Raw genomic sequence first — 26,348 nt, forward strand, 5'->3', positions numbered from 1 at the left:
GAAACATGTGGAATCTAGAAGCAAACGTATGGCATCGGCGTTACAGGTCACTTCGCCATGCCGCCGCACCCAGCTGCTTCATCGCAGCCGGTCAGGGCTTGAATCCACAACACACCAACATGTCTTCTGTCTCTGGACACAGTTTCATGTTGATGAGGTCAAAGGGCTAAGATAGCGACCGTTCACAGTAAAACATGACATTTCCTGTTCTCAGGGGGCGTGGCCTAAGTGATGTCATCATTTCACCACAGGGTATTTTAGGACACCCGATGACGATCAATCAATGAAAGTTTGGTCCCTCTCTGTGTTTTTGTATAGGAAATATAAGAGTTTCGTGTTTCATGGCGAGTAGGTGAACTTTGACCCCTGCTAACCCCCCTTCAGCAAGCTCATACAGTCACCAATTTGATAACTTTAAATCAGACATGCCTTATGATCAGACTGACCGAGTTTGAAGCCGATCAATCGAAATCCCTAGGAGGAGTTCGATCAAATGCAAAGGCTGTAAACGTCAAACTCGAGGTCCAAAATGGACCTTCAATACAAAATGGCCGACTTCCTGTTGGGTTTCGACCATGGCTCTAATAGACTTTTTTGTACGTCCTGACAAGATACACATATGTACCAAGTTTCGTAATTCTAGGATAAAGCATGGCCTGGGGCTGTTCATTTAAAATACTCTAGGGGTCGCTATAGAGAAATTAGGCCACGCCCACCAAATTTTGTTATGAATTCCTGTCGGTGGGTGGATAAGGATCCATCCTAGTGAGTTTGGAGCAGCTGGGCCCGAAATTGTGGAATTCAGAGCCAAACGAAATTCGACGGCGTTCGCAACGCCGCCACGCCCACCTGCTTCATCGCAGCCGGTCGGGGTTGGATTACTCAACACACCAACATGTCTTCTGTCTCTGGACACAGTTTCATGTTGATTAGGTCAAAGGGCTAAGATAGCGACCGTTCACAGTAAAACATGACACTTCCTGTTCTCAGGGGGCGTGGCCTAAGTGATGTCATCATTTGACCATAGGTTATTGTAGGCCACCTGATGACGATCAATCACTGAAAGTTTGGTCCCTCTATGTGTTTTTATATAGGAAATATAAGAGTTTCGTGTTTCATGGCGAGTAGGTGAACTTTGACCCCTGCTAACCCCCCTTCAACATGCTCCAAAACTCACCAATTTGATAACTTTAAATCAAACATGCCTTATGATCAGACTGACCAAGTTTGAAGCCGATCAATCGAAATCCCTAGGAGGAGTTCGATCAAATACGAAGGCTGTAAACGTCAAAATCGAGGAAAAAAATGGACGTTCAATACAAAATGGCCGACTTTCTGTGATAGTTGGCTTATAACATTCAATGTAAGTTCTGAGTCTTTTGGTGAGCTCTACAAGTGTACCAAATTTCATGTCTCTACGATGAAGTACGTTCATACCATTGTGTCAACAGAAAATTGCTAGTTGCCGCCGTTGAGCAATTTTTTTTGCGATTTTTGCGACAACCTTAAAATTCAAAATTTTTAATTTTTCTAGTTGCGACCGCCAAGTTTGGTGAGTTTTTGAATATGATAAAGCCCCCAAAAAGGCTCCTCTTTGGGGGGGCAGAATAATAATAATTAAAGCTGCAAGCAGCCTCGGGCGGCCCTCGCAGCAAGCGCCGCTCCGGCCTATTGGCCACCGCGGGGGTTCCGGCCACCGCAGAAGCTCTCGCGCGTTTTCCAGAGCCGCAGCCCGCTCCCCACCGCAGAAGCTCTGCCGCAGTTTCCAGCACTGCCGCCCGCTAGCCGCTGCAGAAGCTGTCGCGCATTTTCCCCAAATTACATCTCAAACCCGTTGGGCTCTTTAGAGCAGAACAAAGGTCATACATATCCAGTTTGGCGCCAATCGGATGATCTATGCGTGAATAAGAGCCAAACGTATGCATATGGCGAGGGACTGATGTTCGCCGTTTGGCCACGCCCACACGGTTCAGCCAGAAGCGAGCATTGACAGAGCTCATCATCCGAATTACCTTGATTAGGTCAAAAGAGCCATAAACAGAGCTTTCCAAGGAAAAAAATAGCACTTCCGGTTCCGAGGGGGCGGGGCTTAGATGACGTCACAATGTGATGACGTAGGATCGACGGGCAAGCCTCCAGGATCACCCAGGCCAAGTTTGATGCAGCTCGGTCAAAATATGTGGAATGTAGAGGCAAACGTATACGAACGGCGTTGCCGCCATTGAAAACTCTTGGCACTTTAAAGCAAGCGAGACCAACTTCCTATCTGTCATCCAACACAGAATCACCTTGATTAGGTCAAGAGAGCCATAAACAGAGCTTTCCAAGGAAAAAAACGGCACTTCCGGTTCCGAGGGGGCGGGGCTTAGATGACGTCATATTGTGATGACGTAGGATTGACGGGCAAGCCTCCAGGATCACTCAGGCCAAGTTTGATGCAGCTCGGTCAAAATATGTGGAATGTAGAGGCAAACGTATACGAACGGCGTTGCCGCCATTGAAAACTCTTGGCACTTTAAAGCAAGCGAGACCAACTTCCTATCTGTCATCCAACACAGAATCACCTTGATTAGGTCAAGAGAGCCATAGATGAAAGTTTCCAAGGAAAAAAATAGCACTTCCTGTTCTGAGGGGGCGGGGCTTTGATGACGTCATAATCTGATGACATAGAATTTTCAGGTATCACACCAGCATCACTCAAGCCAAGTTTGGTGCAGCTCGGTCGAAACATGTGGAATCTAGAAGCAAACGTATGGCATCGGCGTTACAGGTCACTTCGCCACGCCGCCGCGCCCAGCTGCTATCTCAAAGCCGGTCAGGGTTGGAATCCTCAACACACCAACATGTCTTCTGTGTCTGGACACAGTTTCATGTTGATTAGGTCAAAGGGCTAAGAGAGCGACCGCTCACAGTAAAACATGACACTTCCTGTTCTCAGGGGGCGTGGCTTAAGTGATGTCATCATTTCACCACAGGGTATTTTAGGACATCCGATGCCGATCAATCACTGAAAGTTTGGTCCCTCTATGTGTTTTTTTATAGGAAATATAAGAGTTTCGTGTTTCATGGCGAGTAGGTGAACTTTGACCCCTGCTAACCCCCCTTCAACATACTCCAAAACTCACCAATTTGATAACTTTAAATCAAACATGCCTTATGATCAGACTGACCGAGTTTGAAGTCGATCAATCGAAATCCCTAGGAGGAGTTCGATCAAATACGAAGGCTGTAAACGTCAAAATCGAGGAAAAAAATGGACGTTCAATACAAAATGGCCGACTTCCTGTGATAGTTGGCTTATAACATTAAATGTAAGTTCTGAGTCTTTTGGTGAGCTCTACAAGTGTACCAAATTTCATGTCTCTACGATGAAGTACGTTCATACCATTGTGTCAACAGAAAATTGCTAGTTGCCGCCGTTCAGCAATTTTTGTTGCGATTTTTGCGACAACCTTAAAATTCAAAATTTTTAAATTTTCTAGTCGCCACCGCCAAGTTTGGTGAGTTTTTGAATATGATAAAGCCCCCAAAAAGGCGCCTCTTTGGGGGGGCAGAATCGTAATAATAATAATTAAAGCTGCAAGCAGCCTCGGGCGGCCCTCGCAGCAAGCGCCGCTCCGGCCTATTGGCCACCGCGGGGGTTCCGGCCACCGCAGAAGCTCTCGCGCGTTTTCCAGAGCCGCAGCCCGCTCCCCACCGCAGAAGCTCTGCCGCAGTTTCCAGCACTGCCGCCCGCTAGCCGCTGCAGAAGCTGTCGCGCATTTTCCCCAAATTACATCTCAAACCCGTTGGGCTCTTTAGAGCAGAACAAAGGTCATACATATCCAGTTTGGCGCCAATCGGATGATCCATGTGTGAATTAGAGCCAAACGTATGTATATGGCGAGGGACTGATATTCGCCATTTGGCCACGCCCACACGGTTCAGCCAGCAGTGAGCATTGACAGAGTTTATCATCCGAATCATCTTGATTAGGTCAAGAGAGCCATAAACAGAGCTTTCCAAGGAAAAAAACGGCACTTCCTGTTCCGAGGGGGCGGGGCTTAGATGACGTCATAATATGATGACGTAGGATCGACGGGCAAGCCTCCAGGATCACTCAGGCCAAGTTTGATGCAGCTCGGTCAAAATATGTGGAATGTAGAGGCAAACGTATACGAACGGCGTTGCCGCCATTGAAAACTCTTGGCACTTTAAAGCAAGCGAGACCAACTTCCTATCTGTCATCCAACACAGAATCACCTTGATTAGGTCAAGAGAGCCATAAACAGAGCTTTCCAAGGAAAAAAAGGCACTTCCGGTTCCGAGGGGGCGGGGCTTAGATGACGTCACAATGTGATGACGTAGGATCGACGGGCAAGCCTCCAGGATCACTCAGGCCAAGTTTGATGCAGCTCGGTCAAAATATGTGGAATGTAGAGGCAAACGTATACGAACGGCGTTGCCGCCATTGAAAACTCTTGGCACTTTAAAGCAAGCGAGACCAACTTCCTATCTGTCATCCAACACAGAATCACCTTGATTAGGTCAAGAGAGCCATAGATGAAAGTTTCCAAGGAAAAAAATAGCACTTCCTGTTCTGAGGGGGCGGGGCTTAGATGACGTCATAATCTGATGACATAGAATTTTCAGACATCACACCAGCATCACTCAAGCCAAGTTTGGTGCAGCTCGATCGAAACATGTGGAATCTAGAAGCAAAAGTATGGCATCGGCGTTACAGGTCACTTCGCCACGCCGCCACGCCCAGCTGCTATGTCAAAGCCGGTCAGGGTTGGAAACCTCAACACACCAACATGTCTTCTGTCTCTGGACACAGGTTCATGTTGATTAGGTCAAAGGGCTAAGAGAGCGACCGTTCACAGTAAAACATGACACTTCCTGTTCTCAGGGGGCGTGGCCTACGTGATGTCATCATTTGACCATATGGTATTGTAGGCCACCTGATGACGATCAATCACTGAAAGTTTGGAGTCTCTGTGAGTTTTTGTGTTAGAAATACCAATTTTTCATTTTTTCCTGTGTATTACAAAATCGAAGAATTTCATCTGCAGGGCAATGCTGCCCTCTGGTGTCGAATTACTGAAATAATGAAACTATTTCAGTGGCCAGCAGAGGGCAGCATTGCCCTACAAACGACGAACATGTACTGTTTATTATGTAATTACACAGAAGATCTCTCTAATTCATTCTGAGGGGGCGGGGCTTAGATGACGTCATAATATGATGACATAGCATTGTCAGGCATCACAACAGCATCACTGAGGCCAAGTTTGGTGCAGCTCGGTCGAAACATGTGGAATCTAGAAGCAAACGTATGGCATCGGCGTTACAGGTCACTTCGCCACGCCGCCACACCCAGCTGCTTCATCGCAGCCGGTCAGGGCTTGAATCCACAACACACCAACATGTCTTCTGTCTCTGGACACAGTTTCATGTTGATTAGGTCAAAGGGCTAAGATAGCGACCGTTCACAGTAAAACATGACACTTCCTGTTCTCAGGGGGCGTGGCCTAAGCGATGTCATAATTTCACCACAGGGTATTTTAGGACACCTATTGTTGATCAATAACTGAAAATTTGGTGTCTCTGTGAGTTTCTGTGCAGGATATATAAGAGTTTCGTGTTTCATGGCGAGTAGGTGAACTTTGACCCCTGGTAACCCCCCTTCAGCAATCTCAGACAGTCACCAATTTGATAACTTTAAATCAGACATGCCTTATGATCAGACTGACCGAGTTTGAAGCCAATCAATCGAAATCCCTAGGAGGAGTTCGATCAAATACGAATGCTGTGAACGTCAAAATCGAGGTCAAATGAAATTCAATCTAAAATGGCCGACTTCCTGTTGGGTTTAGAGCATGGCTCTAAGAGACTTTTTTGTACGTCCCGACAAGATACACATGTGTACCAAGTTTCGTAATTCTAGGTTTAAGCATGGCTTGGGGCTGTTCATTTAAAATACTCTAGGGGTCGCTATAGAGAAATTAGGCCACGCCCACCAAATTTTGTTATGAATTCTTGTCGGGGGGTGGATAAGGATCCATCCTAGTGAGTTTGGAGCAGCTGGGCCCGAAATTGTGGAATTCAGAGCCAAACGTATGGCAACGGCGTTACAGGTCACTTCGCCACGCCGCCACGCCCACCTGCTATGTCAAAGCCAGTCAGGGTTGGAATCCTCAACACACCAACATGTCTTCTGTCTCTGGACACAGTTTCATGTTGATTAGGTCAAAGGGCTAAGAGAGCGACCGCTCACAGTAAAACATGACACTTCCTGTTCTCAGGGGGCGTGGCTTAAGTGATGTCATCATTTCACCACAGGGTATTTTAGGACATCCGATGCCGATCAATCACTGAAAGTTTGGTCCCTCTATGTGTTTTTTTATAGGAAATATAAGAGTTTCGTGTTTCATGGCGAGTAGGTGAACTTTGACCCCTGCTAACCCCCCTTCAACATACTCCAAAACTCACCAATTTGATAACTTTAAATCAAACATGCCTTATGATCAGACTGACCGAGTTTGAAGTCGATCAATCGAAATCCCTAGGAGGAGTTCGATCAAATACGAAGGCTGTAAACGTCAAAATCGAGGAAAAAAATGGACGTTCAATACAAAATGGCCGACTTCCTGTGATAGTTGGCTAATAACATTAAATGTAAGTTCTGAGTCTTTTGGTGAGCTCTACAAGTGTACCAAATTTCATGTCTCTACGATGAAGTACGTTCATACCATTGTGTCAACAGAAAATTGCTAGTTGCCGCCGTTGAGCAATTTTTTTTGCGATTTTTGCGACAACCTTAAAATTCAAAATTTTGAATTTTTCTAGTCGCGACCGCCAAGTTTGGTGAGTTTTTGAATATGATAAAGCCCCCAAAAAGGCAATTCATTTGGGTGGAAGAATAATAAGAATAATAATTAAAGCTGCAAGCAGCCTCGGGCGGCCCTCGCAGCAAGCGCCGCTCCGGCCTATTGGCCACCGCGGGGGTTCCAGCCACCGCAGAAGCTCTCGCACGATTTCCAGAGCCGCAGCCCGCTCCCCACCGCAGAAGCTCTGCCGCAGTTTCCAGCACCGCCGCCCGCTAGCCGCCGCAGAAGCTGTCGCGCATTTTCCACGCCCGTCCACCAGGCGACACGCGTGAATGCGTTCGGCGGCGCTCCCCGACGACTGTCAAAAAATCTGGTGCAGATCGGTCGATGCGTCGAGGAGATACAGCCGATGTATTAACTTAGGGGGCGCAGTGGAGCCAAATTACATCTCAATCCCGTTGGGCTCTTTAGAGGTGAACAAAGGTCATACATATCCAGTTTGGAGCCAATCGGATGATCCATGCTTGAATTAGAGCCAAACGTATGAATATGGCGAGGGACTGATATTCGCCATTTGGCCACGCCCACACGGTTCAGCCCGCAGCGAGCAATGACAGAGCTCATCATCCGAATCATCTTGATTAGGTCAAGAGAGCCATAAACGGAGCTTTCCAAGGAAAAAAACGGCACTTCCGGTTCCGAGGGGGCGGGGCTTAGATGACGTCATAATGTGATGACGTAGGATCGACGGGCAAGCCTCCAGGATCACTCAGGCCAAGTTTGATGCAGCTCGGTCAAAATATGTGGAATGTAGAGGCAAACGTATACGAACGGCGTTGCCGCCATTGAAAACTCTTGGCACTTTAAAGCAAGCGAGACCAACTTCCTATCTGTCATCCAACACAGAATCACCTTGATTAGGTCAAGAGAGCCATAAACAGAGCTTTCCAAGGAAAAAAACGGCACTTCCGGTTCCGAGGGGGCGGGGCTTAGATGACGTCATAATCTGATGACATAGAATTTTCAGACATCACACCAGCATCACTCAAGCCAAGTTTGGTGCAGCTCGGTCGAAACATGTGGAATCTAGAAGCAAACGTATGGCATCGGCGTTACAGGTCACTTCGCCACGCCGCCACACCCAGCTGCTTCATCGCAGCCGGTCAGGGCTTGGATCCACAACACACCAACATGTCTTCGGTCTCTGGACACAGTTTCATGTTGATTAGGTCAAAGGGCTAAGATAGCGACCGTTCACAGTAAAACATGACACTTCCTGTTCTCAGGGGGCGTGGCCTAAGTGATGTCATCATTTGACCATTGGATATTATTGGACACTCGATTATGATCAATCACTGAACGTTTGGTGTCTCTGTGAGTTTTTGTGTTAGAATTACAAATTATTTAATTTTTTCCTCCATTACAACATTGAACTGTCATTCCGTAGGGCAATGCTGCCCTCTGGTGTCGAATTACTGAAATAATGAAACTATTTCAGTGGGCAGCAGAGGGCAGCATTGCCCTACAAACAACGAACATGGACTGTTTATTATGTAATTACACAGAAGATCTCTCTAATTCATTCTGAGGGGGCGGGGCTTAGATGACGTCATAATATGATGACATAGCATTGTCAGGCATGACACCAGGATGAGTCAGGCCAAGTTTGGTGCAGCTCGGTCGAAACATGTGGAATCTAGAAGCAAACGTATGGCATCGGCGTTACAGGTCACTTCGCCACGCCGCCACACCCAGCTGCTTCATCGCAGCTGGTCAGGGCTTGGATCCACAACACACCAACATATCTTCTGTCTCTGGACACAGTTTCATGTTGATTAGGTCAAAGGGCTAAGATAGCGACCGTTCACAGTAAAACATGACACTTCCTGTTCTCAGGGGGCGTGGCCTAAGTGATGTCATCATTTCACCACAGGGTATTTTAGGACACCCGATGACGACCAATCACTGAAAGTTTGGTGTCTCTGTGAGTTTCTGTGCAGGATATATAAGAGTTTGGTGTTTCATGGCGAGTAGGTGAACTTTGACCCCTGGTAACCCCCCTTCAGCAAGCTCATACAGTCACCAATTTGATAACTTTAAATCAAACATGCCTTATGATCAGACTGACCGAGTTTGAAGCCGATCAATCGAAATCCCTAGGAGGAGTTCGATCAAATACGAAGGCTGTAAACGTCAAACTCGAGGTCCAAAATGGACCTTCAACACAAAATGGCCGACTTCCTGTTGGGTTTCGACCATGGCTCTAAGAGACTTTTTTGTACGTCCTGACAAGATACACATATGTACCAAGTTTCGTAATTCTAGGTTAAAGCATGGCTTGGGGCTGTTCATTTAAAATACTCTAGGGGGCGCAATAGATAAATTAGGCCACGCCCACCAAATTTTGTTATGAATTCCTGTCGGTGGGTGGATAAGGATCCATCCTAGTGAGTTTGGAGCAGCTGGGCCCGAAATTGTGGAATTCAGAGCCAAACGAAATTCGACGGCGTTCGCAACGCCGCCACGCCCACCTGCTTCATCGCAGCCGGTCGGGGTTGGAATCCACAACACACCAACATGTCTTCTGTCTCTGGACACAGTTTCATGTTGATTAGGTCAAAGGGCTAAGATAGCGACCGTTCACAGTAAAACATGACACTTCCTGTTCTCAGGGGGCGTGGCCTAAGTGATGTCATCATTTGACCATAGGGTATTGTAGGGCACCCGATGACGATCAATCACTGAAAGTTTGGTCCCTCTATGTGTTTTTATATAGGAAATATAAGAGTTTCGTGTTTCATGGCGAGTAGGTGAACTTTGACCCCTGCTAACCCCCCTTCAACATGCTCCAAAACTCACCAATTTGATAACTTTAAATCAAACATGCCTTATGATCAGACTGACCGAGTTTGAAGTCGATCAATCGAAATCCCTAGGAGGAGTTCGATCAAATACGAAGGCTGTAAACGTCAAAATCGAGGAAAAAAATGGACGTTCAAGACAAAATGGCTGACTTCCTGTGATAGTTGGCTAATAACATTAAATGTAAGTTCTGAGTCTTTTGGTGAGCTCTACAAGTGTGCCAAATTTCATGTCTCTACGATGAAGTACGTTCATACCATTGTGTTAACAGAAAATTGCTAGTTGCCGCCGTTGAGCAATTTTTTTTGCGATTTTTGCAACAACCTTAAAATTCAAAATTTTTAATTTTTCTAGTTGCGACCGCCAAGTTTGGTGAGTTTTTGAATATGATAAAGCCCCCAAAAAGGCACACGAAGAGGTGGGAAGAATAATAATAATAAACAGTACAGATACAATAGGCCTTCGCAGCGCTTTGCTGCTCGGGCCTAATAAGAAACAGTACAGAAACAATAGGCCTTCGCAGCGCTTTGCTGCTCGGGCCTAATAATAAGAAACAGTACAGAAACAATAGGCCTTCGCAGCGCTTTGCTGCTCGGGCCTAATAATAAGAAACAGTACAGAAACAATAGGCCTTCGCAGCGCTTTGCTGCTCGGGCCTAATAAGAAACAGTACAGAAACAATAGGCCTTCGCAGCGCTTTGCTGCTCGGGCCTAAATAACTTATTGTAATGTCATTTGCATGCTCATCTTTCTGATTGGTTGCAAGTCACATTTCTCAATTTGCTTTGCTCCTCAAGCTAGCGTAGCAAAGAGGAAAAGGAAAAGTATGTTTCCGATTAAAAAAAATTAAAAAGGAACCATTCAGCAGTCCTGAAGTGGCGGACACTGATGAAAAAAATACTAAAACCTTTGGTGAAGATGACGGAGTACTAGGGCCACACTAAGAAATAAAATAAATAAATAAATAAAAGAAATTACAAGAATAAACTCATAAAATTACCATAATAAAGTCATAATATTACAACTTTATTCTGGTAATATTATGACTTTACTATCGAAATATTATGACTTTACTATGACATTATGCTCATATTATTTCCACTTTATTCTTGTACAACTTTATTCTCGTAATTTTATTTGTTGATTTATTTTATTAGTATGGCCCTAATACTCCATTATAGTTGGAACTGTGAGAAAGAAATAAAATTTTATGTGGGATAAGATACAATATTACATATGTTTTAATAATGAAAAGAAGGGATTGTGGTGAAAATGTATTGTCAGGTAATATATTATAACATGAACATCAGATTAATAAAGTCATTATATACATTACCTGATGATAAAATGTTCCACCCCAGAACTTATTGTCAACTGAAACCCAAAGGTTTGAGGCACAATTTATGCTAAATGAACATAATAATTATTGATAGTGATTAAAAATGAGAATAACATTTGAAAAGTTGATGTTTTGTTACGTATTTTGAAGCAGTGTCTGTGGATTTTCAAAGGGGGGCCCAGCCAGATGTTAATGCTGTTTGGGGGGCCATAGCATGGGAAGTTTGGGAACCCCAGGTCTATGTATCTGTGTCTGCTCTGCTTTATAACTGACTGTTAGATGATCAAGGAAGTGCCTGTAAAACATATTGCGCCCACTGAGAGCACTGTGGCCGGAGCGGGTTCAATTCAGAGCATTTTTTGTTTCTTTTGTCACTACAGTGGTTATTATCTGATAAAACATTTATGTAGATGCAGCCCTAACAAATGCACTAAAACACATTTAAGGCAAGGATTCTGCTATCAAGGTCAAATCCACTCATTTACACGCATGTGAGAAAGTCTCTCTTTTAACACAGCAGGAGCATTCAGTTCTGCTTCTCAATGTCTTTCACCTACTTTCTCTGTCGTTCTTTCTCACACACACGCACGCACACACACACACGCCTTCACCCCTATACATGCGTGTCTAACTTTTTTTTCAAGCAGCCAACTAGTTGGGTGCCCTTTGCCGACTGCAGCACAGCATGAGCGGAGCCCTGCTGACTCGGCCTCTGTTGATCAATCAACACCTACTAATGGGGAAGGAGATGAAAGAGGGAGAGAAGGAGATGTGGATGGAGGGAAAATGGAGAAAATATATAGAGACGGGATGGATGGGAGGGGTGCTTATATGGGATGTAGGGGCCAGTAATAAGATCGCTGTATCAGGGCTGTTTAACCCAAATGCAGGAAATGACACAATCTCAATTCATGGCCTGCATATTGAACTCATTACTGTGGATCACCAGCAGGAAAAATGGGTCTTCAAAAGCGCATATATTTTTCATGTGGTGTTAACATGAGATTGTATTAGGACAGCTCGGATGTTTGTGTGAATGAGGGGTGGCCCAGCGCTCATTCCTCCATTTTTTAGCTTTTGTTTGCCCAGGCTTCCTGTGGCTCTTTTGAAGTATTTCCATGGGCATTGTTGCATTCAGCACTCATTTTAGGTCTAGTTTGTAGGTTCATGCTAACATTTTGTACTTTTTGTGTCTGCAAAACCCAAATACAATTCACATGTGACTTATAGTAAAAAATCCACTAAATTGAATGGAGGGAAATGGATAGATAGATAGATAGATAGATAGATAGATAGATAGATAGATAGATAGATAGATAGATAGATAGATAGATAGATAGATAGATAGATAGATAGATAGATAGATAGATAGATAGATAGATAGATAGATAGATAGATAGATAGAGCTTGTGCCGTATAGATAGCATTCGATGCGGCTTGCTTTCAAAATGGCGGCTGTGTTTTAATAATTCAAGCTCACCGCAGGAGGCCTCTCTTTGATGTTTCACTTTGAAGAACTAGTTCATCCCCTTCCTTCACTCTGTTTGCCGTCTCATGGGTCCGTCACCTGTCACAAAGTCAGCCTGTGAAGCTCATTCCTCCTTATCTTTACTCACTCTTTCTCCTCTTTCATCAAAAATCTTCCATCCTTCCATATCTGTTATTTCCGCTTTGCATGGAGTAAATAGCTCAGCGCTCACGGCTACGTGTTTTCTTTCTCTCTTTCTGTGTCTGTCTCCCACATATTTACATTCCAGCGTATCAGATTTGAAGGCCTGTGCTTTTAGCCTTTAACTGTTGCAAAGATTATAACAGCATTATTTATTTATGACCAGTATATTTTCTTAGAAACCGCTGCTGTTTTTTTTGCTCATTTCAAAGCTAAGGTACAGACTGATACCATAAAAAGAATAGTAAAGAAGGATGTGTCTTAACTGGTTTTTAATCTTTTCATTTCTTTTATGCTGAATTTTCCAGTAATGATCAGTGGAACGGTTTCAAGGAGCAGTCATAAGTTTAGATGCATGCATCTTTGGCACTAATCTGTATTCATCTTTGGCTTTTTTAATGATGAACAGCTACTTTACCACACTGGAAGGATTATACAACATCTGACTCCAATATGTCCAAATACCAGCCTTAGAAAGTTGCAGAAAAGCTACACACTTTTTTAGTCAACAGCAAATGCCAGGCAAAATTCTGTCACTACATAAATATTCCTCTTGGCAGAAATGGTAGAAGTCAGTTATTTACTTTTTTCCAGACTTACATTTCAAGTCATTACATTCCCAGTGTAGTAGAGAATACCAGTAGCTTAATATTAACCTGTTTTTTCCATCCAAAAGCCGGTTTCTATGTTCCTGTGTGATTTGACCTGCAGCTGTTGATTTGAGAAAAAGTTGAATAAGTTGTTCAACTTTTTCTCGAAGTAGTCCTCCTTTTTTTCCTATTCTATCCACTCTATGCAATGCACCAGTATAAAACAAAACCCTCAGCATGATGGCAACACCACCATGGTTCACACTTTGACGTTTGACACCATGATCTTTACTTTGTTGTACCTTACATCTAATTCTTCGCCTCATGTGACCGTAAACATTTTCGCCAGAAGGCTTCCGGCTTGTGAATGTGGGGAGCTACATGTTTTAGTTCAGGTTTTAGGTGTCTACTTTAGATTAGAAATTTATTGTTGAAGTTTGGGGTTTATGAGAGCCTTACTGTAGAACAACTTGTGGTTCCAAGTTTGTCCCTAAACAGACTGACCAATTTCCCTCCACCGTTTGGGTGAGATAAGAAAACTTTGACACAGTTTGTTGTTCAAAGAAGACAATGATCCCGACATCACATCAAAGCCTGTTTTAATGAACCATATTAATATTAGGTTTCTGGAATTACGTTTAAATGGGTGGACTTATTAAACAACAATTTATAAAGCAGCTCTGCCAGTTCTAATAATTTCCTACAGCTTTTCGTGATTCTGCGATTGCGGATATTCAACAGATCCCTGCATTTTGAAATGTTTTTTTGCGACGGCGCATTATTTGTGAGTTTACTGCAATGTTTTTTACTGTCAAAAACATTGGGTTTGAAGGTGGCAGTATTTCATACTTTTACTTGTCTGCTGTTTCAAGTTTATTTAATGTCTGTGTTTGATAAAGTTCAACAAAAATTGAACTAAGTGCTTTTAAGAACAAGCCTGTTTGCGTGTCCAATCTGTCTCCTTTTTACTTTTTGTTCTCCTCTTTTTCTTCTGTATGTAGATTTTGCAAGGGGTTTAATTCGATAAAAATATTGCAAAATTACTTGCAAGTATTTCTAAAGCATCATCACAAAGTCAGTGATTTTGATTGCAAGATGGTTAAATATATCACCATAATTAATTCCATGACTACATAAAGCATGTGATTTGTCTGCAATTTGTACATTTAAACATTTGCACCCAGTTCTTGTTTATAAAATCCATTTCAGTTTTACATTTCATAATTTTACCCTGGAAAAGAAAACAGCTGAAATACTTGATTAAAAGCTCCAAGCTAACATGGAATCCATTCTCAGTGCGACTGTATGTAAACTCCTGACAAGCACTGTATATGTGCATACCAGGACAAACTAATGCAGTTTTTGTGAAAAGGCCTTGAGTGTCAACTTGTTCGTAGCACCAAAGTTGCCGTTGGCAGAATGAGCAGAGTGTGTGTGAAGTAGGAGCTCAGAAAGGACAGAAAGATCATCAAGTAACATTTAATTACTGACAGCCTCCGGGTCAATTTATTTCTGTATTTATTCATTGCAAAATATCATTAAACTCGAATGGAGTAAGTTTTGGCAAGCAGTAAGCATAAGATTGAAGACCTGCAGATGGAGGCTTTCTTCACAAAGGGGTAAAGGGCCAGGTGGTTCGACATCTGCACATTCTTCATCTGTCCAAGTTCCTCTGTTGTTTTAAGAAGGCACTGCAAAATATTCAGATATAATTATATAGCTAAATGCACCAAGTTTATTGATAGCAGTAGAAAGAGCCTAATGTCAACTCATCCAATCAGCTTTTATTTTACATCTGCTGCTCTTCTTGTTCTCATTAACTCTTAAAGTGATCTCAATTTTTTTTCTTTTCTAGGTATACTGTACAAGGGCAATGGTGAGAATGTCTTTATCTCCCAGCAGCCCCCTGTCATCAGCAGCATTATGGGTAAGTATACATTATTTTAACATCTTAACATTGTGAAAAAGTATTATCCTCCTTTGAGGTTTCTTATGGGTTTTTTTTTCTTTCCAATTTAATGTTTCACATCAGCAGGTAAATCTTAATTTGGCCAAAATAACTTAAGTGAACACATAAATCAGTTTTCAGATGAGGCTTTCATTTAAATGAAAGTTGAATATTTGTGAAATCCTGAGTTAACTGTGACAAACTAAATATTTTTGAAAAGCCGAGGTCATTTCACTGTTTGACCTCTGAGATAATTAAAAAAAAACCTGTCTGGCAGCAGGGAATAGATTACATGATTACCTCAAAAAGTAATAAATCATGCCCTGAGAACAAAACACAAAGGAAGTATCACTTCTAATCACAACGCACAATAGCTGTGCCATTACAAATGTGTAATGGCACTCTGTTACTATTTAGCAAATGTCAAAAAGACACAATTTCACAATTGCAGTGTTTTCATTAGATAGGAAACGCAATTAAAATCAAGTTTGTTCATTCAATAAGTTACTAAAAAACATGCTGCGCCATGATCCTCTTACCACTTCCTGTCGTCTTGTCTTTTCCGCCAGTAGTAACATCCTGTTGTTGATTTCGACTTATGAGATGCGATGAAAGTGTCTCCATTGCAGTTTTGCAAAATTTTGATCCAGCCAAAAAAAACACTGTGTAAAAAAGTGTAAATACTTTATAACAAAAAATGAGAGTTTTCTCAAAATTGGGGCTTTTCTATTAAGCAAATTTATTTTCATACTTACAATATCAGGACTTTTGTCTGACATTAAAAAGTTTGATGCTCTGGAATATTTAAATTAGAGATGCAAACAATTAATCTGCTCACGGTTAATTGTTGCTTAATGGTTTATTATGTTAAAATTAGTTTAAATCGGTTAAACTAATATCGTTCTTTTAGTGTAGTAGTTTGGCCTCCATCCAGGAGAGGCCGCTGCAGGAAATTTTTGCACTGAGCCAGTCGATACAGGAAAAGATAAACGGTGCAAACAAAGTCTAGTGTGGGATGTAAATAGCCTTTTATTCAAACATAATCACTCGGCAAGCTCCTTAAGTTTCATAGCGCTCATTTAGCCGAAGTGCTGCATGACAGAGCAGCGTTAGCATACTATGGAAAGATGGTTGGCCATCTTGACATAAGAAAATAGCCGCTTATCATTTAATTGTTAGTTGATCGATTAAAAAAATCAACTTTAGATCAACTCAATTAATAACTTCCATTCTTAATTTAAATAGGACAAAAAAGCAAAGGAAATAAAAATAAATTAATAGAACTGTATTTGTTGATGAGTTGAATGATTTCTCTGGTAAAACTAAATATTTCACTGACTAAAACTGACTGTGAATCTCAGGAAACGGTCGGCGACGCAGCATCTCCTGCCCCAGCTGTAACGGCCAGGCAGAGGGCAACAAGCTGCTGGCGCCTCTGGCCCTCGCTTGTGGAGCGGATGGCAGCATTTTTGTCGGGGACTTCAACTACATCAGGAGGATCTTCCCCTCTGGGAACGTTAGCAGTGTGATGGAGCTCAGGTAACAACAGAGGGAGGAACACTGGTTCTTCCTAACTTCTTAAAACAGGGCAAACTCCACCTTAGTATCCTACAAAGAAACCTCTAACTGCAGCACTTTAAAGTCAAACTCTTCCAAATCCACGGCTTCATCCATGTTTGTACGGTTCAGATGATCCATGCTCACGCTTCGTGTTGAGTGTTTGTTTCTTAGATCTCAAACCCTAACATTCATCTGAAATCTTTCTTCTAATGATTTCTATGAAGCATGATTTCAGTCTGTTGTGTTGTCTGTTTCTCAGTGATTTCTCCTGTAAGTCAATCAATCAAGCTGTCGACTAACTCATGTCTCTTCTGTGTTTCCTTGCCTTTGCTTGCACTGTGTTAAAGAAACAAAGATTTCAGGCATAGGTAAGAGGGGATAAATCTTTTCACCTGTTTTTTTTACCCTTTTTCTTTTTACTGTGCTGTCAGCTCATTTTAAATATCAGATTCTTCTCTGTCAATTTTTTTTGGCTTACATTTGTCTGCAATGGCCACATTTTACTCAGCAGAGTAAAACAAACATGTAATTGACTTTGTCAGGACTATGAGAAGGAGCCTTGAAATAAGATGCTGTCATCTTGCTTTTTTCCTGATTCCTTTCTCCTTTGCTGTCACTCCCTTTCTTCCTCTTGTCTTGACCTGTTTTCACACAAAATCAAGCCCCATCGACTGCTTGTCAGCTCAGATGAACAGCAAAGCATCGCTTTAGTTTCAGCTCTTAGCAAGGAGATCCCGCAAGGAGAGAAATTGGTGGTTTGGCAAAAGGTTTTGTTTGTAACTGGTCTCCTTATTTCTCCTCTGTGCTTTGTCCTCTTTAATAAAATAAGTCTAAGTCTTAGGAGCAGTCACATTATGTAGATGGCTTATCGTAGATGGCGCACAAGTAAAAGAATAAGAATGCAAGGGAATGAAAAGGTAAAAATAAAAGACTGCACTCATTTATATGGAAGAGGATTAGGAAAGATAATTCTGACTTTTTCCTCAGAATTCTGAATTTTATTTCATAATTCTGAAATAAATTATTTCAGAATAATATCTGAAATAATATTATTCTTTATTATTTTAGAATTTTAAAATTCTGCTAAACTTTTAGAATTTTATTTCAGAATTCTGACTTTTTTCAGAATTCTAAGATAAAAGTTAGAATTCTGGGACTAAATTGAGAATTATGAGAACTGAACTTAATCTCAGAATTCTGACAATATGGCAATGTAATTCAGCAATGACAATGTAATTCTGACAAAGAAACTGATAATGTAGCAAACGCCGTTTGATCACCTGCTAAATCAGGCTGCTACTTCTTTTTTCTTTTCTTTTTTTTTTAAACATGTCAAAATTTTAACACCAATTCTGAATTTAATCTCAGAATCCTGACTTTTTTCAGAATTTTTTTTCTCACCATTCTGACTTAAATCTTCTGATACCAATAGTCAGGAATCTGAGATTAAAGTCATAATTCTTTTTTTCAGTGGCCCTAATCCTTAATCCACATATTTAAGTTAGTGAGATTTAAGTGACTAAGAATGGAAAAAATGATTATAGGTTTATAAAATATTGAATGTTGGGACACTATGTGCTTTAAGTTACTTCTCTTTGTACTTTAAAGGCACCATATTTTGTGACATATTTAAAGTAAATGTAGAACTCCGTCTCTGCCACCTCTTTGTTCCTAAACAGAGAGATCTCGTTGCTTCGGTCATTTGCCACAATACTTTAAAAGTAAAACCACCTTTGACCAGATAAAAGGGTTTAGATGTAAGGTGCACAGCTGGAGTCTGTATGATTTAAAGAACAAAATCCGGTTGGGTACAAACTGTTACACCGCTGCCACACTATCACATATCCGCCTTGAGTTTCAATGGCTGACAGTGAAAATCCCCATGAAGACACAGTTATATAGTGAATAATGTTCCAGAAGCGCCTTTCAAAGAAACTGATAATGTAGCAAACGTCGTTTGATCACCTGCTAAATCAAGCTGCTAGTCCTTTTTTCTTTTCTTTTTTTTTTCAAACATGTCAAAATTTTAACACCATGAGCATCACAACTCTTACTATCTGTATGTCATGCAATCAGAGATTAAAGCAAGCTGATATGTAAGCTCTGACAGGTGATGTGACGCATCCTCAGATTTAATTGTGAAAAATTTCAGTGATGTTTGTTAAACTGAGCTGCTAATGGCCCATAACAATCTGTTCATGTTAGCAGTAGTTTCTTAATATTAACCTCACGGATGTCCAACCTCTTAACTTACCTATGTTTTCACTGCTATCATCTGATTATGAAAATATCATCACATTCTATCCATCTTTTTTCAGAAATTGAGCACTGTCTCTCATTTACGAACTATACTTTGCTCTTAATGTACTTTAGAGTCTATTTTGGAGTTTACTGCTTGGACTAGTAAACAAAAGTTGTACGTTGTCGTCACCATAATATACGTTGGCTTTTGTTCTTCCTCTAAAAGTCAGTGGATTCAGTTTCACGTCCCGTCTGTGTCGTGTTTCAGGTCAAGTTTTGCTTTGGAATAGATATGTGGCAACTTTCAGCCTTTGTTCTGTTATTCTGTTGTTTTACTTCCTGCCATCTTGAATACTCTGTCTTCTTTTGCTTTATCCTTCTTGTTTTCCTTTACTCATTTTTCCAAGCCCCATTCTTTCAGAGTCTCCTAACATGACTCATTTGCTCTGCACCCTTCACCCCTTTTCACACTCCATCAGTGCCTTCTTCCTTTCTTTTCCTTTCTCACTTTTGCGTCTTTGATTTTTCTTTGCTTCAGTCCTTGCCTCCATTTCCCCTTCAGTGTTTTACTGAGCCCTGACATGTTTGGGTAATAGAGTGCTTTCCACATGTCAGCATCCTCTTTCAGCTCCAAATAGATCCACGTTGAGAGAAATCTTTTAAAGAGAAATTTCATTCTTTATCCTGAGAAACATGCTGTTCTGTTGACATGTTGGAATATGAAGCGGAAGAGACGCGTAAAAGGTGAAGTAATCAAATATAAAACTTGGAGCTGAAGTTGTCAACATGTCATTGCTTTCCATTCACAGATGTGATTTGTAGATAGGTAAACATATATCCTCTGCCTTCTTTTTGAACTCTGATACATATCTAAACACACACTTTTTTTTTTTTTTTACGTTTAATTAAGTCTTCTTTCCCAATGGTAGTAGCATGGTTTCTATCTCAGTTTTTTCTTTTTTTAAGTAATAGATTGTGTTGTCTTCAGCTTTAGATTGTTTCCTAATAGGACATTTCAGTCCACATAAAGCCTTGTGTTGTTCCTCAGTTGTTTTAAACCTGCCTGTTTATTTTTAGCTGTCCTAATTAACACCCTGTCATCATCTGCTGATAGTTACTGACCACTGGGACTCGAGGCCAGAGGCCAAAACACACACACAGCCTTTACATGACAGTGCAGCGGGCCTCCTCAAACTGTGTTACAGAAAAGTGATAGCGCTCATTAAATCAAAGACACAGCTATTTTTAACTATAGCACTTTGTCTTTTAAAAGTGTTGAGGAATTTAAAGAGCTGGCAGAAATGCATACTTCCCTCATCTCTGCCAGATCTTCTCCACCAGCGTTTAGCTCATGATTCTGCCAGTTTATAAAAATTTATTTGGAGACAAAGCTGTTTTATTTAGCAGCTTAACATTGGTGCTTTGTAAAACAAGCCTCGAAAACATTGGATGACATTCTTGTAATCATTGGCACTTCATTGTTAGGTCAGTAAAAACTGATGCAATCGCTCCACACTACATTGTATGTAAACATCACAACTAGGGCTTTGCCGCATCTGGCTTTCATTTTTTTTTTTTTTTTTTTTGTTTAAATTCTTTTAGGGATGTACTTTAATTGAATTCAACTGTTGAAGCACTACGTTTTTGTCGAGCTAATTTTTGACAACTGAGATCTCCAGGCACTCTACAGAAAAATGTAATCAGATCAATATTCAGTTACAACCATTCTGATCCAGTCCTAGTTATAAATTAAGTTAATTTTAGAATAGAATCCCAATTGTTTAAAAGCATGTGGCGACAATAGAACAGAGAAACTCCATTTTAACGAGAAGAGATCTCCAGAAGAACCCAATGAGCCTGCGGTTTTTCCACATTACATTTACACTTTAAATGAGATGCTTAGGCCTCTCACAATAACAAATGTCGCTGGACAATAAATTGTCCCAGAAGTTATTGCAATGAACGATAATATTGTTGTTTTGAAATCATTTTCTGGCAATGGCATAATAATGCAAGAACACACTCTCAAAGATCAATAAACTTTAAATTCTAATGAACATTTAACAGTGGCACTGGAAGACTTTTTAAATGTCCAACATAAATAAACTGAACAACAGAAACAGCAAATAAAATTAATTAGGACGTCTCTGTAAACAAAAAATGGCTAGTTGAGACCAAAGCACCAGACTGAAGACTTCAGTCATCCAGTTTCTGGTAGAAAGAGGGAGAAACAAGAAAAATGACAAATAATACAAATGGAAATTATTGAGCTAGTGTTAATTTATCATGTGATTAATTGATTTATTGCAACAGGCCTAGAGATGCTGACTATTTCATTCAGTTAATCTGTTTGTCCTATAGAAAAGTTTTAACATTATTGCCTTCTCCACCAAAGCTAACTTCATCCCTTTACTGTAGAGATTTACTCGTTTTCTTCAGGCTGTCATTTTTGCATGTTGCATTGGGATGGCACCAGGCAAATGGTCCAGCATCTTATTCTTAGCCAATAGAGATTTGGAATTCCTCACTGAATCCCACTTTCAGCCAAACATCCACAATCCATTACAGTTTCCCTTTAGCCCACTGGAACCTTGACAAACACTCCTGTTTCTGCCCATTTGTGATTTTCTTTTGCTGTGCATTTCCCATTTTCCAGCCATTCTGCTCAGAGTTTTCTGGCTTGATGTTTCCACGTCCTTTTTGGTCTGCCTAGATGTTATTTTACAATAGTCCATTTTGTTTGGAATTGCTTCAGATTTTATATTGTTGGAGCTGACAGCTCTGTTGTTGTGGCCATCAGCCAGATACAACAGCTTGTTAAGATCTCAAGCTCTCATTTAGCTGCAGTCTCAGCCGCGGTAGATCTGTGGAGGTATGTGTTTTCTAAAAGCAAAGTGATTCCATCATTATTACTTCTAACCATAAACAAGCACCAAGTAATGTGTTGTCATCTCTTGTATTTTTGAAAAGTATACAGCGAAACAAAATTGCGTTTCGTGTGGCCGGGGGACACCAATAAAGTGGAGTCTTGAAAGCAGCAGGATGTGTTGCGTAAAAAGTCACTTATAATATTCATCTGGGCTCCATGTGGGGGTCAGTGATTGACCTTGAGCCTTTCACTGCATGTCATCTCGTTCTGCCCTGCTTCCTGTCAAGCTACGGATTAGTGGTGGTAATTAATCGTTTATAATTTATCGTGATTCTTATCGTGATAAGAATTTTCAATTGATCTTTAATTGATCAATTTCAACTAATGATGTTTATGCCCCGTAAAATCATCTGTGTTGTTGAGATTATTAATTTTACTATTTTCTCCATGTTTTTTATTTTTATTTAGAACATCAATTGATTTCAAAATATGACTAAATGCAGTTACTGTGTGCAGTTTAGTGAAACAAATCACACTTGTTCATGCGATTTGTGTCCTAAAGCAGCTATTTAGACATTTTTACAAGATCAGTCGTGTTTGTGAGACTATGATTGCTGTGGCATTCAGTCACCTAAAGTTAGCTTGAGATTACTTTTGTTTTGATGTATTTATTTCAAACAGGTTTATAAAAACAAAAAAACAAGGAGTCAGTAGGAAAGAGGAAACATGTGCATACATAACCAGCAAAATAATTAGTTTACCACTACTTTTCTGTTTGAAAAGGAGGAGGAAGAAGTGAACATTTTTAATTTATTCAATTCAATTTAATTAAATATATCACTTAATGACTCAGTAATTATCAAAAATTTGTAATTAAAACCATATAATAATATTGATGTTCCTGTTCAATGTACTGGACTAAAGAGTCAACAAATAAATTACATTACATAGACAAAATGGCTACAAACCAACTCATATCAAGACAACATCATCTACATATAATAATAATAGTAATAATCACAATTGTAAATAACAACCAGACATACAGCATCAGAATAATTACCAACTTTTCATCATCACAATAGTACCTCAAAATATTGTGACAAAACTTTGAGTCTATTTCACCCATCCTTACCACGGCTAAATAAAGCACAACAAATTCTTTAAAATGAAGACGTTTGATATATTTTCTCCTCACTCTGTGCTTGCTTGTCTGTTACTGTCCTCCACAGCAACAACCCTGCTCACCGCTACTTCATGGCCACTGACCCAGTAACCGGACAGCTGTATGTGTCCGACACCAACTCCAGGAGAATTTACCGTCCCAAGATGCTTAGCGGCGCCCGTGACCTCAACAGTAAGCACAAGCCACAGGAAAAGTCCTGTGTTTGCAGAAATGAAAGCATCCTTCTCCATTATTGTTTGATATTCAGTATTTGGAAAAGTCCTGCAGCAAATTCAGTGTGTGTATTTGTGTGTGTGTTCAGGTAATGGAGAAGTCGTGGCTGGCACAGGTGAGCAGTGTCCTCCTTTCGATGAGGCCCGATGTGGTGATGGGAGAAAAGCTACAGAGGCACAGCTACTGGGACCAAAAGGTACACACACACCACACCTGTGACCTATTGCGTATATTTCGAAATCTAGTTTGCAGCACACATAAAAAGGCACTTGTTTAGGTTCACATTTAAGTCAGACCCTGAACTTATTGTTAGACCTGATGGTTTCTCTTTACCGCTGAACTTCCTCTGGTGTGTAGGACCAGTCTTGGTTTGTGTAGTGTTACACTAATTGAGCTGGATGTACTTACTGACTCCTCTTCCGCCATTTATAAATATTTTATATTTGCATTTTGTTTGAATGATAAGGGAAGCCACATGCATAGAGGAAAATTATCTGCTTACATCGCCTTGAGTGCAGTTAATCTGAGCTTCTGTTAATTTTTGGACGTCAACAAAAAATGTTTTCACAGCTCTCAGATGTTACCACATGTTTGCCAGTGTTACAGAATAAGTACAATTATGACTCAAATGCAGCAGTAATGACCCACTGATTACATTACTTAGTTTCATTGTACTCTGTTCAGATGCTTCGCTCACCTCAGGATTCTTCATACTTGACACTAAAATTACCACCATGACTTATTTTTCTATTGATCTGACTAAATTAGTTTCTCCTCTTTGGGAAACCACACAAACATAAAATTTAATCCCTGGACTATCAGCTTATCTTGCTCTGTTTTATGAATAATTGAGCTTTGAGCTTTATGCTCCCTCATCAAAAACAATAACCACTAGAAAGCTACAAAAGAAGGCCTTAAAAACTATAAAACATCTCCTCCCATGCCACAAATTCACCCATTTGGACTTTGCGTCAAATAAGGAACACTGAAAGATTACCTTTTATTTCCCCTCTGATGACAAACATTTCACAACTACTGTCTTGTACAAATACTTTATCAAAGCAAACAACGCCCACTGCATGTTCCCCTGATCTCCTATTGAATAGCAATGAACATATTCAGGGTTGAATGGCAATAATGGACATCAATTCCACACCCTGGAAAAAAATCTAGCAGCATGAAATGCGAATGATTTCCATCTACCTAAAATTTTAATCAGGATTGTATCTTCTCCTGCTGCTCAGCGGTGTTTCATCATGCTGTAGAGATGAACAATAAGAATGTGAGGTGCAGGAAGTGGGGAAGTGTCGAATGGCCGTGGAAAGTTAAGGTTTAAACAATAAGCAGCTGAAACTGAACCCCGGTGACACAAGCTGGATGTGCAGACAGATTTCACAGCTAAGCTCCTTCCTGATCGGTGCTGCAGTTTTGCATGTGATGGCAGTTTTTCACTCTGGAGCCACATCTGTCCTGGGAAAATTATGAATGCTTTTCGTGCTTGAGGGGGAACAGAATATCAAGTGGGTCAGTATATCATTTACAGGACTGGCTCTGACGCTCTGTGCGGATCTGTCCAGACAGACAAGGTGGTAATTTAAAAATATCAGCGCTGTGATTCTTTCACCAAACTCAGCAGTTCATACAGGGATACCTTCAACATCCGAGGACACTTATGGAGCTTATTGAGCTCTATCACTGTCAAAGGATGAATATTTTAGAATGTCAATATGACATGTTTACGACACCATGTCCAACATCGAAGTGCAGATTTTTCAGAATTTACATTTCACAAATCTGTGTAATATAAATAGTGCAGTAGTTTTGCACTATACATAGTGCAACGGATGTTGCATAAAAATGTACTTGTCTGAGGAAAAGCAGCCTTCCTACATGATTCACCTGGAATTTAATAAAGTTTTGTTCATCTAAAAGGTTCATTGTATGAAGACAAAAACTGCACTGCAAAAACACAAAATCTTGACAAATATTTTTGTCTAGTTTCTTGGTACACCCAAACTAAGATAAAAATTAACTTACAAGTAACTTTTCTGCAAAAAATAGGAGTATGTTTTAAGTCAATAATTCCTTAATTATTGATTTAAAAAAGTACTAGTTTCACTGGCAGATTATTTCACTCATGGGAAAATAATCTACTTTTTCATCAATATTAAGAAATTACAGATTTAAAACAATCTCCTGTTTCTTGTTGATAAGTTACTTGTAAGTTGGTTTTATCTTATTTTGAGTGTATTAAGATATTTTCCCTAGAGGCTAAACAAAAAATATTTAGTAAGATTTTGTGTTTTTCAGTGTAGCAGACAAGAACTTTTTTTTGTTTTCTTGCTTTGTACTTAATTTATATTTGTACTGTCATTTTTAAAATATATTTAGTAGCTTTAAAATTTTTCTTCTTTATTTGTAAAACTCCTAAAATACAAAATTTAGGAAAATGTTTTCTACCCCATTTTTGCTGTCATTGGTCTGTGTCTATGCTACCAATTTTAAGTCAAATCTTAATAATTCATCATTTAAAAGGTTGCTAAATTATTATGTGCGATATCTAAACTTTCACATGTGTCTTCACTCTTCCTGTTTTCCTGTGAATCTGTCTCTGCTGTCCAGGGATTGCAGCCGATAAGAACGGACTCATCTACTTTGTGGACGGAACGATGATCAGGAAAGTGGATCGTAATGGAATCATTTCCACAGTGCTGGGCAGCAACGACCTGACCTCTGCACGACCTTTGACCTGCGATACCAGCATGCACATAAGACAGGTTAACATTCAGAGCATTTATAACACAGCCACAGTGTAACTGTACCACACTGCTGTTTTTAAAGTGAAGGCTTTGAGCCAGTGTAAACCCCTGTTGGTTGTGATTGGTGGGACTGAATGCAGTGAAGCAGAGAAAACACAGATAAGCTTGAATCTATTAATGAGAGAAGAAGTTTTGTTGGGTGAAATCATTTCTATTCTGTTTTTCTCTCTACTCCTTATCCCCAGCGAAACTCTTTGCTGTCCGGATGTATTTACTTACAGCCTAAGGCTGAACATAGTA

The 26,348-nt window shown here is 40.5% G+C and overlaps 1 protein-coding gene across 11 annotated transcripts in view; it reads left to right on the forward strand.

Moving 5' to 3' along the window:
- tenm3 (teneurin transmembrane protein 3) overlaps window positions 1–26,348 on the forward strand; it is a 404,304-nt gene that overhangs the window by 348,316 nt on the left and 29,640 nt on the right. For 8 of the 11 annotated variants that reach the window (XM_032562228.1, XM_032562226.1, XM_032562231.1 and 5 more), the window contains 6 exons: window positions 15,128–15,199; window positions 16,582–16,759; window positions 17,128–17,148; window positions 23,123–23,247; window positions 23,378–23,485; window positions 25,912–26,066. In XM_032562228.1, the coding sequence (XP_032418119.1) occupies window positions 15,128–15,199; window positions 16,582–16,759; window positions 17,128–17,148; window positions 23,123–23,247; window positions 23,378–23,485; window positions 25,912–26,066 (659 nt within the window). The remainder of the gene's footprint in view (window positions 1–15,127; window positions 15,200–16,581; window positions 16,760–17,127; window positions 17,149–23,122; window positions 23,248–23,377; window positions 23,486–25,911; window positions 26,067–26,348) is intronic. The other 3 variants (XM_032562229.1, XM_032562232.1, XM_032562235.1) reach the window with 1 other exon arrangement.

The sequence above is a fragment of the Xiphophorus hellerii genome, chromosome 5 (assembly GCF_003331165.1).
Source record: "Xiphophorus hellerii strain 12219 chromosome 5, Xiphophorus_hellerii-4.1, whole genome shotgun sequence".
Lineage (NCBI taxonomy): Eukaryota > Metazoa > Chordata > Actinopteri > Cyprinodontiformes > Poeciliidae > Xiphophorus > Xiphophorus hellerii.